Source organism: Canis aureus, chromosome 35, assembly GCF_053574225.1.
Source record: "Canis aureus isolate CA01 chromosome 35, VMU_Caureus_v.1.0, whole genome shotgun sequence".
NCBI lineage: Eukaryota > Metazoa > Chordata > Mammalia > Carnivora > Canidae > Canis > Canis aureus.
Genome location: NC_135645.1, coordinates 25683740 through 25696352, shown reverse-complemented (window position 1 = coordinate 25696352; position 12613 = coordinate 25683740). Strand labels below are relative to the sequence as shown.

Here is a 12613-nt window from a genome sequence, read left to right as displayed (position 1 = left end):
CATACGCAAATGCAGAAGCTTGCACAAACATGCCACAAATGTAGAGCAATGTAACTTTCATTACAATCAGTGTAAACTATGAACAGTTTATACTTTTCCAGTGAGCTTTCAAGGATTAACCCCCACTGAGTCTGACTCTACTTCCTATAAATGTCACTTCTATCCCATCTTATAATGCATTTGTGAAATCTTATAATAAATCAGCTGAAAAGAAAAGGGCATTCAGAGTAGAAAGGCATTCAAAGGAATAACTTGCAAGAATTAACTAATACATCCTATTTCATCTGGCTACAATGACGATGTTTAATGCAGTATTTAGCACTGTGAATTTCTGGACTAAAGGATTACATCAGTCTTACTACTATTAAATTTTTAAAGTTGCACCACCACAAATCTCAAATAAATAATTCGCAGTACTGCTTTAATTTCACTCATTTTTTTTTTTTAAATACTAGACAAGATGGATATGCTCTGAAAGCCTGAAGAAGGTCACTGTGGCAATTTTTAGAAAAAGAAATAGCTCCCAGCTTCATTCTTTTTTAAGCCCGAACTATTCTCTGCATGTGTGATAATTTACAAAATTGAATTACATGAAGGAATGTGAGATGTATAAATCCTCTTTAATCCCCACCAAGCACACACCCAACTTGGAACACAGTGGTTAAGCAAATGAGCTCTGGAGTCACAGAATGAATTTAAATGCCCTATCCCACCACTCACCGTGACCTTCAGGTTAGTTACTGCTACTAAACCTCGGCTTTGTAAAATGGGGGTACTAACAATTCAGACACACAGGGTAAAAATTAAATGAGATATTGTATGAAAATATCTAGTATTGAGGGCCTTACCTATAATAATGTGCTCCATGAACACTCCTTGCTGGAGGCTACTATTACAGTCGTAAAAGCTCAGAAAGGCTTTTGCCCATCTTAGGTAGATAGAGGGCATCTGGCCACAACCTAAAGTAACAACAGTCCAGTGGAATGTCTTGTGAAAAGCATAAATCAGTGAGAAAGTAATTCTCACTCCTCCTCTCCACGATGACCTTCAGTAACTCTCTCAGGACCACCACCTGGACTTGACTTTTGCCACTGTCAGAGGCACGCCCACCCACCTGTGAACACTCAGAAACTTTGCGGTCTCACTCTGCTGGTCGGTGGGTGTCCTGACCTTGCAGCTCTCTCATACCCACATACTTTCTGTGAACTTGACGTCTCTCTTTTCTCCCCATCTATCAATCTGGTTCTGGCCTCATGGCTTTCCCTGCCCAGCCTAGACTTCACATCTGGCACTAACTACCTCTTCCTGGTACCTTTACTTCCTAGCTTTTGTGTCCTTCCTGACCATCTCCCTCCCAAACCCTCATTCCTGGATCATATGATCTGCCAAGGAGCTGAGCACTACTGGGGGGGGGAGGGGGGGTCACAAACTCCAGGGGGATAGGTGTCATTAAAGTAATGGGTTCCAGGAGGATGCCTAAGTGGCTCAGCAGTTGAGTGTCTGCCTTTAGCTCAGGGTGTGATCCTGGGGTCCTGGGATCGGGTCCCACAACGGGCTCCCTGTGAAAAGCCTGCTTCTCCCTCTGCCTGTGTCTCTGCCTCTCTCTCCGGGTCTCTCATGAATAAATAAACAAAATCTTAAAAAAAAAAAAAAAAAAAAGTAATGGGTTCCAATCTCAAATGGGCACTCAATGCCACTCAGTTTCACCCTTATTCAGTGATTCTCAGATCAACATTAGAATACCTAAGGGCTAAGTAAAGGTTCTGAGATTCCCCCCTCTCTATCTCCCTAGATTCTAATAAACACATCAGAAAAAGGATCTTAAACTTGGAAATTGGTTAAAAAAAAAAAAAAAAAAAGGTGAGCAGCACATCTTTTCAATGTCACAAAAGCCAAAAGCTGCCCAAAGATTTATAGGACAAAACAGTTAGCTGGACTTGGTATTTATCACTGCTTAAAGGTCCCAGTTTGGGTTGCATGTTAACATACCGACTGTTGTCTAGTAGAGATGCAGATCACTTTTGTCCAGCTGAAAAGATAATCCCGAAGGTTACTGTTTATGACCCTACTGGCCTTAGCCATCTAATCTAGTGATCATATCCTATGATTATAAACACCACTTAGTATCTCAAATACTCTCTGGACAGGACTTAACATTAGTGGCTCCCTCATTAATGAATGAATTGAATAAAATCTTTGACATGTGTTCATTTTATATTTGCAAAGCAGGTATAGTTTTGCCTCTTTTGCAAATTATAACCTGTAAAATAGCTCCACGGTGGGTCCTAGGTTTTGCACTTTAACAAATCATAGAACGCTAACACTAACAGCAACAACAAAATACCACAGAAAATTCGTTCCATCTAGTGTCCCCCAACATCTACTATTTCCTTGCTCACTTTTCCTTTCTTTTACAGAGAAATTTCTTCTGTTCTCCATAATTGACATCTTACTTCTTTGCCTCCTGTTCTAAGTTTCAAAGCACTGCAATTCATCTTCCGGACTGTTAAAGGCTGGACTGCATCCCTTCCAAAAAGATATGTTTAAGTCCTAATTTCTGGTACCAATGAATGTAACTGTATTTGGAAACAGGGTCTTAGCAGACGTCATGAAGTTACAATGAGGTCATGCTGGATGAGGGTGGACCCTAATAAAAAGTGGTGTCCTTATAAAAAGGTGAAAATCTGGACACAGATACAGACACAGGAAGGCTGCTACATTATAGAGGCAGAGACTGGACTGATACAAAGGAACTCTAAAGATTAAAACGGCCGGAAGCTAGGAAGAGGCCAGGAAAGAGCCTCCCCTAGCATCTTCAGAGAGTATGGCCCTGCTGATAACCCAATTTCAAAATTCTAGCCTCCAGAACTATATGCCAACACGGTTCTGTTGTTTTAGGCCACCTAAATTTGTACTAATTTGCAATGGCAGCCCTACAAAACACAGACCTACCTCCCCAAGGAAACTCTTCACCCAAGTGGGTGGTTTCCAAGCTGCCAAACGTCAGTGGATACTTTTCCATCCTTATCATTTGTGACCATTCCAGATTATCTAGCATTGCTGACCCTTCCTTCCCTCCCATCTTTCTTCCTTCCGATTTTCCCTCCCTCCTTCTTAAAATTCTTCCCTGGCTCAGTTCTTTGAACTAATTGCAACTTCTCCAGCATCTTCATGGACTTATCTTAATACTGACTGCTGCTGCTGCTCAGGTCTTCCTCCATTCTGCGCATCTCCCTACTTAGTTTTCAGTTACCATGGAGTCTACAACCTTCTCCTTGTCCTCAAAGCTGTCACCTGCTTATGTATTAACCACCTCCACTCGTACAGATTCATTCAAGAAAAACTGACTACCCAAACAGGTTTGATCCCAGCCCCCAAACATTCTAGAAAAAGAGGGGACTTCGAGATTTAACAACAATAAGAGTAGTAGTAGATATCCTCGATTGACATGCCTAGTATTTAAATGCAGGTGCATCTGACTCCAAAGTCTCCATACTTTCAAAGTCCACCAAAGTATGAAACAGTAGAGACGAAGAAAGTGTTCAGGTTTTTCAGAGTAAACACAAGCCAAAACCAAAAAAGGAAAAAAAAAATCTGGCAGTTTAAATGATACTTGCAGGAGAATGGAGACTAGGCTGCAAGGAAATCCATATTTAATGAGTATTTGCTGCGCGCCACATACTAGGAAAACGCACAGCACGGATGGAGTCTACTCATGAGAACGGTCGTCACTCCAAAAAGCCTAGATGTTAGGTACCTGGAAAGCCAACAGCCCAGAAGAAAGATGTACATGAGCCAGTGGGTATTTTGAGCATGATTCCAGGTACAGAATAAGAAACACCATTCGAGTTTAAATTATACTAAAACATTAACAAAAAATTATACTATAACATGACTTACATTCCCTGACACAGCAGTGTCCTGGACAAGAGGAAGAGATGGTTTGGGGAAGAAAGGAAGGAGGCAGTTATACTGTGTGGGGATGCAAGCAGGGCCGGGGTTTGGTCTACACAGCTGGAGATTTGCTCAGTAGTCCTCACTGCGGTAGATCCAGTCCCACTGGCCACATGACTTTCTCCAATAGCCCTGAGCTACCCAGAATCAGAGAAGGCCGGGAGGACTGGCACGTAGCCACATATGGGATCTGACAAGGAGAAGGGCATCAAAGGCAGCAGGGACACGGGAGGCTGGGATGACAAAGTGAACCTCGAGAGAGACAAGTGGAACGGATGAAGGCAGAGGAACCTAAGGATGATGCCTGGCTAACACTTCAGGGACAAACTCCTGTCTGGCCCTCCATGGAAAGTCCTCCACGATCTTGTTCCCACTGGACTTTTCTGCCTTCATTTCTCATGAACTTTCCTCTGACACCAGATTGCTGAAACTACCTGAACATTCTCCAGGAATTGGAGCCGTCAAAGAAAGAGGAGGCAAGGCAACTACTAGAACCATGACTGGGGGACTCTGATAATGCCAGTGGCAGTCACTCAAATCAGAGTTTGAAAGACAGGGCCAAGAAGGGCACCCCATCTGCTGACACTGATTTAGGCTGCTGCTCTTCAAGATGACCAATCGGACAAGGTGGGCACGGCAGTGTTTTCTGAGAATAGCCATGGCTGTGTGCAGAGTTCTGGTGGAATTTCCACCTAGGGAGCAGAGTAGCCTACCTAGGTCCCAGACGGAGGGCAGCTGGGAGACCCTAGGCGGAATGTTAGGCCCTGAGCAAGGAGGTAGTCAGGTGCAAGAGCGGGCTCTCCTCCCATGAGCCCGAGAAGTGCAGGCTCTGACGCTAACGGAGCCTGGGGAGGAGATGCCCAGAGACCAACACCAAATCATGGGCCTGGGGCAGCAGGTTCACTCCAGAAATGCCTTCTTAATTCATGTGTTTTGAATGACAGACATCATGCTGCATATTAGAAACAAGAAAATGAGTAAAACTCTCTGCCAGGACTAATCTCTAATTTTCAGTGTGATTAATGAATGAATAGACATAACTGAAACGTCCCATCTGGAGATGAGTGTGTGGTGACAGTCAAAGAACTCCTCTCAGGGATAATACCCAAGAAGGGTTCTGAAGGGATATTAGGAGTTTACCAAGCAGGCAAGGAAAGGAAGAGGCCTTTCTAAGCCGAGAAAATAGCATGTATAAGGAAGTCAGTATAGGGAACAAGGCAAAAAAACCATGAAATTATACTCTAGAGCAATAAAAAGTAGTTCAGTCTTACCCGTGAGCTACATATAAAAGGTGACAGATGCTGGCATGAGATTAGGTCAGAGAGGAAAGGAGAGACCATGCTGTGAAAAAATTACATGTATAATATGCAAAGGAGTTTGGATTATATCTTACAGGTGATCAAGAGGCTGCCAGCCACACTGCTTCAGAAAGGCAATACCCCAGTGCCCCAGAACCATGGCCAGCAGTAACCAACCTGTCAATATCCACCCGATTATTAGGCAGGAGCAAGGCCTGGGGCTCAGGAAGGAGGCAGGAAGCCAGGACCAGGAGCTTAGAGTCTTGCAACAGGCTAGGCTTCCACACCCAGGCCTTCCTGACTCCCTGCTATTTTGATACTGTGATCTTTACTTCTCAAACGTCTGTCATCCTTGTGGCCTACAAACCTACAAATCCTTCAAAGCTCACTCAGTTAAAATAACTTTATAAAAAAGGGATCCCTGGGTGGCGCAGCGGTTTGGCGCCTGCCTTTGGCCCGGGGCACGATCCTGGAGACCCGGGATCGAATCCCACGTCGGGCTCCCGGTGCATGGAGCCTGCTTCTCCCTCTGCCTGTGTCTCTGCCTCTCTCTCTCTTTCTGTGACTATCATAAATAAATAAAAATTAAAAAAAAAATTAAAAAAAAAAAAGGCTTCTACCTCCTTAGGCACCACAAGTGTTTCTTCCCTGCAAACCCACAGCAAAATGCAACCTCCCTTGAATTATATATGCAACTTAAAGATAATTATTTCCCCAACTACACGGTAGGTTCTCTGAAGACAAAATGTTTTACTCTTCTCTAAATGTCTCAGGACATACGTGCACACATGCTTGGAAGCTCATAGTTGGTACTACGTCATGCTGCAGGTTCTCAATGAAAGGATGATAAAGAGTACCAGCATCTTTTCCTTATCAACCAAGCAATTCAGTTTTGCCCCCAACTTGCATGCACCCAACTCAACAAAAGCCTTGCCCACTCTCAGAGGGCAGTTGAGGGAACCAGCATCTCCATAATTCAAGTGGCTAATCAACATTTTTCTTCCAGCTACATATCCTTCAGCGTGCAGGATGATTAGTAGGTAATGTTTTAGCAGGCATTTAATCCACATAATGATCTGGGAAATTTGCATTACATAGGTTTCTAAGCTAATATTTTGCACAGAAATATCTTCTTAAAAGACTCCACCCTAGATGAAGAATTCAATCAGATGGACTAAAGAAAATACTGTAACAGCAATTCCAAACAATAGAGTAATTACTTCATAATGCCTTGTGATGAATTTTTACATTTTGAATATTTTTTTGCTGTATTTTTATGTATTCCTATGGGTGCTAAATTAGCCTACACAGTACACAATTAATTTCAACACAACACCCCTATGGAACATAACACGATTAAAATTACAACCATGTAAGATTATTATGTAGGAGTGTGAATATGGAATAGGAAGAAACATATGAATAGTAAGCTGATAGATTAGGGGGTGGAACTGTGGATAATGATCAAGTTTTTGGTCTTAAACAACTGTAATTATCTGTACAATATTTAATAAATAAAGTGGCAAGGCTGTGTAGTAAGGTTGTTACAAAGTAATAAACTGAATCCATGAACCGCACAAGAAAAACCACCAAGTTGTCTCACTTCGTCTTTCAACAATCACATTTCACTATCTCTACGAAGCTTTTCCTAAACCTGACAATTTTAGGTCATCATGCTACATCCTTCCAACGAATTAAGAAGCTCAAATAGAAGCTATTTGCATGCATTTCATTAATGCCCAACATTACTACCTGAGCTTTCCCATCCTAGGTTCATGGTTCATTTTGTTAAGTATAATCCTAAACTTAAAACCACTTCTATACACGTGTAGCCTTTCCTCATCATATATATCCTTATGATTTCTTCTTGGAAATTAATTCATTTGTCATTTTCATTGTAGCGCTGGTACTTTCACTTAACACCAATTTCACGATCTTAAGGTAGTTTTTTTTATTATTGGGTCTTCTAGAATGAAGCTCAGATGTTCAGACAGAGTTATTAACCATCTCCAGAGGGAATTAATGTTTCCTCTTTGCTTAAAGCATAGGGAAATCTACCTAAAATCAATGACTTACAATTCTACAATTGATTTTTCATTTGAGTTTTTAAAATGTGGATTTTAAACCTAATCATTAGCAAATATGGAATTTATGCTGTATTTCTAATTTTCACTCGGCAAAATTAATCAGAAATATAGCAGAAGAAGGATGTTCTGATTTTTACCTCTGAACAAAACTACATGTAAGAGGCCTTTTTTTTTTTTTTTTAAGATTTTATTTATTTATTCACAAAAGACACTGAGAGAGAGGCAGAGTCACAGGCAGAGGGACAAGTAGGCTCCATGCAGGGAGCCCGATGTGGGACTCCATCCCGGGACCCCAGGATCATGCCCCTGGGCCGAAGGCAGACGCTCAACCACAGAGCCACCCAGGAGTCCCAAGAGTCTAATGTTTTATTTTGCCAAGACAAGACAGTGGAAAATTCTAAATTAACCTAATGTCAATATTAGAAATAATTACAAATGACCATTGCTGAGGGAGATGTGCTCTTCATTTCTGACAATTTACAAATACTGTTGGAAAACTATTTACCTGCCTCACAACCAAATAAAGCCACTACATGACAGAAAACAATTTTTTCCCCACACATTAGTTCTGACATCACTGTGAAGTTGAATGATTAAGACTGAACTTGTTTCGTATATTTATGCAAACAAAAATCAGTACTTTCACAAATATTTCATATTAATAGACATAAACAGGTGGCTGAGCAGTTTAGCGCCACCTTCAGCCCAGGGCGTGATCCTGGAGACCCGGGATTGAGTCCCACGTCGGGCTCCCTGCATAGAGCCTGCTTCTCCCTCTGCCTGTGTCTCTCATGAATAAATAAATAAAATCTTAAAAGAAAAAAAAAAGGAAATCGTAAAAAAAATTAATTCCCTGATATTTTACCACATTCCAATAATAATCTAACCTAGAAGGTAGCCAAACCCTCCAGGACACGAAGGAGGAAGCTGAGCTCCTGAGATGAGGGGACACAAATTTCTAGTCAAGATGTAAATCAGAGACACAGAATTATTCACAGTAGACTCTGAACTTCCTATTAAATACATTTATTACAGTAGCAAATATGCAATCATCATAATAAATTTGACCAAATTAAGTCTTTGGGACGTGTTACAGGAAAAAAAAAAAATGCTTTCAACAGCAAAAATATTCTGAAGATGAACTCAACTCAAACTTAGAACTTAAAAATACAAAAACGTAAGCTATATCTAAAACACCATCACAGAAAATTAAATGTGCAGAGACACAATCTATTTACAAATAAATGAAATAATAATGGTTAAAATACATCCCTGCTATGAAAGGTTGACAAATTTTCAGACCAATGATAAATTTTATTCTGAGCCAAATAAAAAGAAAAATCACTCTGACAGCAGAAAACCCGCTCAGGAATAGGTATGTAGAGCATTACAGCTGATCCCTGAACAACTCAGGGGTTAAGGGTACTGACCTCCCTGTGTGTAGTCAAAAATCCGTCTGTACCTTCGGACTCCCTCAAAACTTTGTTCGCAGCTTACTGGTGACCAGAAGCCTGATCAGCCTTACAGATTACATAAACAGCCTATTAACATGTATTCTGTATGTTACCGGTATTATATACTGTATTCTTATAAAATAATACCTTCCTTATTCTTAATTGTTAAAATACTTCTGGGCTATGCAGTTCCTCTGCAACTTTTTTCAAACTGTTGTAAGCCTTCCCCAAAGCTTCCAATATATTTATTGGGGAAAAAAAACTGGCGCATACAAATGGATCTGTGCAGTTGAAACCTGTGTGGTTCCAGGGTAAACGACAATTGGAATGAGAGTGAACACCTTCTGCTACTTCAAAACGATGTCTGAGAGATTTTTAAAAATTCCTGAAGCACAGTTCTTCCTCAACATATACACTGAACGCATTTCTACCGAGACTAAAGAAAGAAAAATCTAAGCATCGCAAAACATTTTTTCACAGCTTACATTTTGATTCTTTGTTAACTGCAGAAAATTGGGAAAAGCATACAAAAATTACCCACAACTCTACCACCAAAAGACAACTATTATTTTATTACTTCTCTTCAGTCTTCTTCCTAAGATTTCTTATAATAGTAAAAACTCAAGTTTGTCACCTAACACTACAATATGTCGACAATCCCATTATTAAAAATTCTATAGGTGTTTTAAAACACTGCTTCTCATTTTGAAATTAGACTTCTTCTCAGTTTATGTGAGAGAATACCAAGTGCACCCCAAAGCATGTGTCAGATTAATTAAGACTGGTCTAAAAGCAATTCCACTACAGTCTGCATCAGGGTCTTTTGGGTAAAAAACAGAATTTTTAAAAATTAGAAAATAGAAATTTCACACAATTCCTGCGTGTCCAGTGATATCCACCTAACTGGTTCTTATTTATCAGCTTAATAAACTCAAAATTAATAACAATAATCACAGCTATATTATGCTTTTCCATTTGCAACACTCCTATGTACTATCATTTCACTTTTGTTAGGCTACAAAATAGATACGTATTCTCATATCACTGATAGACAAAGAAATGAAATGACTTCACAAAATTTACCCAATCAACTAAGAAGAACTAGAAATCAGAGGTCTTTTAAATTACCACCATGATTTCTATTTGTGTTAATCTACACAATTTATATAAGACATCACTGTGAAAGAGGACCATGTATTCGTTAAAATGCTGTGCTACAAAATGAAATTACACCTGGAAAGAAAATGAGGTAATAATATTTGCATGTTAATTAGGCCAAGTTCAGGAAATTCTAAAAAGATTTTTTTAAAAACATGATAGAAACACTCTCACCCTAGAAATAAGCAAAACTGAATATTCTGCTTAGGTAGCTACATTCCTTTCTGTATCAAGGAATAGATTATTCTGTTTATGTAGTTACATTCCTTTCTGTACTTTATATTTTTTGTGTCTCAGTTCCTTTCTGTTTGAAATGGGATAAGGCGATTTATCTCAGGTGGGTATGGTAAGGATTAAGTGTCTTAATACAGAGAAACCACTTAGCATTGTGCCTGCCTGCACAAAGTTAAGTCCCAATTAGCGCTGGTCGTATATAAGCCTTCCTGGTTTTTTTTTTTTTTTTTTCCTCCTCCTACTAGAAGGAAAATATAAGCATACACTCGAAAACTTCAGTTGGGGGTAAGGATTCAACATTTTAATTTAGTAAATGCTGCTGTTTAAGAATTTATTTAAGAAGACGATCTAACTAAAAACCTGAACGCTAAGCCTCTACATTTTAAGTTAGACATGTAGGAATGTGCCTAGAACAAAAAGAAGTCAGTTTGCAAAATATATTTCTCTTTATTGTTAGATTATACTTCCACATGCCTGTCAAAGTTTCAGCATCTTCATAATGACAGGCTTATGGCCATGATTCCACACTTTACTGAAAACCATTCGAGAGCAACATTTAAGCTGGACTTAAACATGGAGATCAACTTAAAAATCTTCCCAGCAATAAGTAACAAACCAAGCCATATCCTTCTCACTGCAGTAAAAACGGAAATGCAATGGAAAAATGTGTTCAATAACTGATGCCAAACTGATTAAAACATTGCGGTTCGCTGCCTGAAAATAGTACTAAAGGGTGGGGGGGGGGGGTAGGAATGGGCCCTGCATTCTCTTTCCATTATGATCATTATTCAATAAGTTTTGCTCGATTCTGAAATAGGTATTTCAAGGTCTGTAGGGGAAAGAAAGTTTTGTCACTTTCTGAAAGGGCTCCTTACCCTTGTAACTCGGAGTGCTCCATCTGGGAGCACAGCTCGTAGGCGGGGCACCCAGGCCGCCCAGCCCACCAGGGATCACAGAAGGGGCCTTGAACCGCAAGGCCCGAGCCCAAGGCTCAAAGCTACCCACAGTCAGGGCCATTCGCGTGTGAACCTGAGCATTTCCACGAAAGAGAAGTGTCGCCAGTTGCCTTCAATTAGTTTAAGACGCTCTTTAATTATCTTGCCCTCCTGGGCTCTCCATCATCTTAGCCTAACTTTCGGGAATCACGCCTCCAAAACTTCTCTTTTTCCTCCCAAAGGTTCCCCCGAGAAGAATCCACTACCAAGAGGGAGGCCTTCCTAGCCGGGTCTCGCTTCTCTCTTTTCAGGAAAGCCAGAGGCTTTGTCAAAAAGTAAAGGCGCGCCAGGTGGGGGGGGCGGGGGGGGGGGGCACAGGCAGAGCCCACCTTTGCAGCTGAAGCCCGCGAGGGGAGGGTCCGGCCGGGTGCCGCCCGGTCCCGCGAGGTCCCACCGGGTCCCAGGCACCCCCCCCTCCCCCGTGCATCTGCACCTCCGGCTCACGTCCCGGGGCCCCGCACCCTCCCGGGCCCCGCTCACCTTGCTGGGCTCCGGCGTCCTCGAGGAGCAGGACCAGGATAAGGAGCAGCAGGAGGGACAGAGGCATGGGGGAGGAGGAGGAGGGGGAGGAGGAGGAGGAGAGGGAGGAGGAGGAGGAGGAGGGGGAGGAGGAGCAGCCGCCGCCGCGGGGAGGGAGAGGGCGGGAGAGGGGGAGCGCGGCCCGGGCGGGGGCGGGGGCGGCGGCCGCGGCCCGCAGTCGCGGAGCGGGAGGGCTGAGCCCGGCTCTCAGCGGCGCCCCGCTCCCCATCGCGGCGGCCGGCGGTCCGCCTGCATAGTGCGGGCGCCCGGGGCGAGGCGGCGGCGGCGGCGGCGGCGGCGGGAGAGCGAGCGGCGGCCGCGCTGAGCCCCGCGCCGGGACCCCGTCCGCCCCGCGCGCCGCTCTCGCCGCTCTCGCCGCTCTCGCCGCCCGCTCAGGTCCTGCCCTCGCTCCCCCTCCCCGAGACCCCAGAGCGGGGCGCGGCGGGAGAGCGAAGGGAGCGGGGCGCTGGAGCCGCGGCGGGCGGCTGCGCGGGAGCCGGGCTCGCGCCTCCCGCCCCGCGGTCCTCCGCCGGCCCGGCTCGCGGCACACGCCCGGGCTCCGAGGGGCTGGCTGGCAGGCCGGCCGCCCGCTCCCTCGCGCTCCCTCCGGCGCGCACTGGCCACGCCCCCGGCCCGCCGCGGCCAATCGGCGGCCGGCTCCGGCGCGTCTCCCTCCGCGCCCTCCAATCGGCGCGCTCCGTCCGCGGGCGGCCCGTTAGCTCCCCGGCCCTCTCCCGGGGCTGGGCCGCCCCCCGTCGCTCGGCTCCAATCGCCTGCAGCCCACGGAGGCGTCGCCCCGCCCCCGCCCGGGCCCCGCCCCCGGCCCCGCCCCCGGCCCCGGCCCCGCCCCCCCGCCCGGCCCGGCGCGCGCGCCGCTCATTGTTGGGCCCGCAGCCCGAGCCGCTCCGGCCGCC

General features: G+C 44.3%; 1 protein-coding gene across 2 annotated transcripts in view; it reads right to left on the bottom strand.

The window, feature by feature from the left end:
- DCBLD2 (discoidin, CUB and LCCL domain containing 2) overlaps nt 1–12291 on the bottom strand; it is an 80809-nt gene extending 68518 nt beyond the window's left edge. For both annotated transcript variants that reach the window (XM_077884398.1, XM_077884399.1), the window contains exon 1: nt 11661–12291. In XM_077884398.1, coding sequence (XP_077740524.1) covers nt 11661–11928 — 268 coding nt within the window. In that variant the 5' untranslated portion in view covers nt 11929–12291. The remainder of the gene's footprint in view (nt 1–11660) is intronic.
- Between the last annotated feature and the right edge of the window lie 322 nt (nt 12292–12613).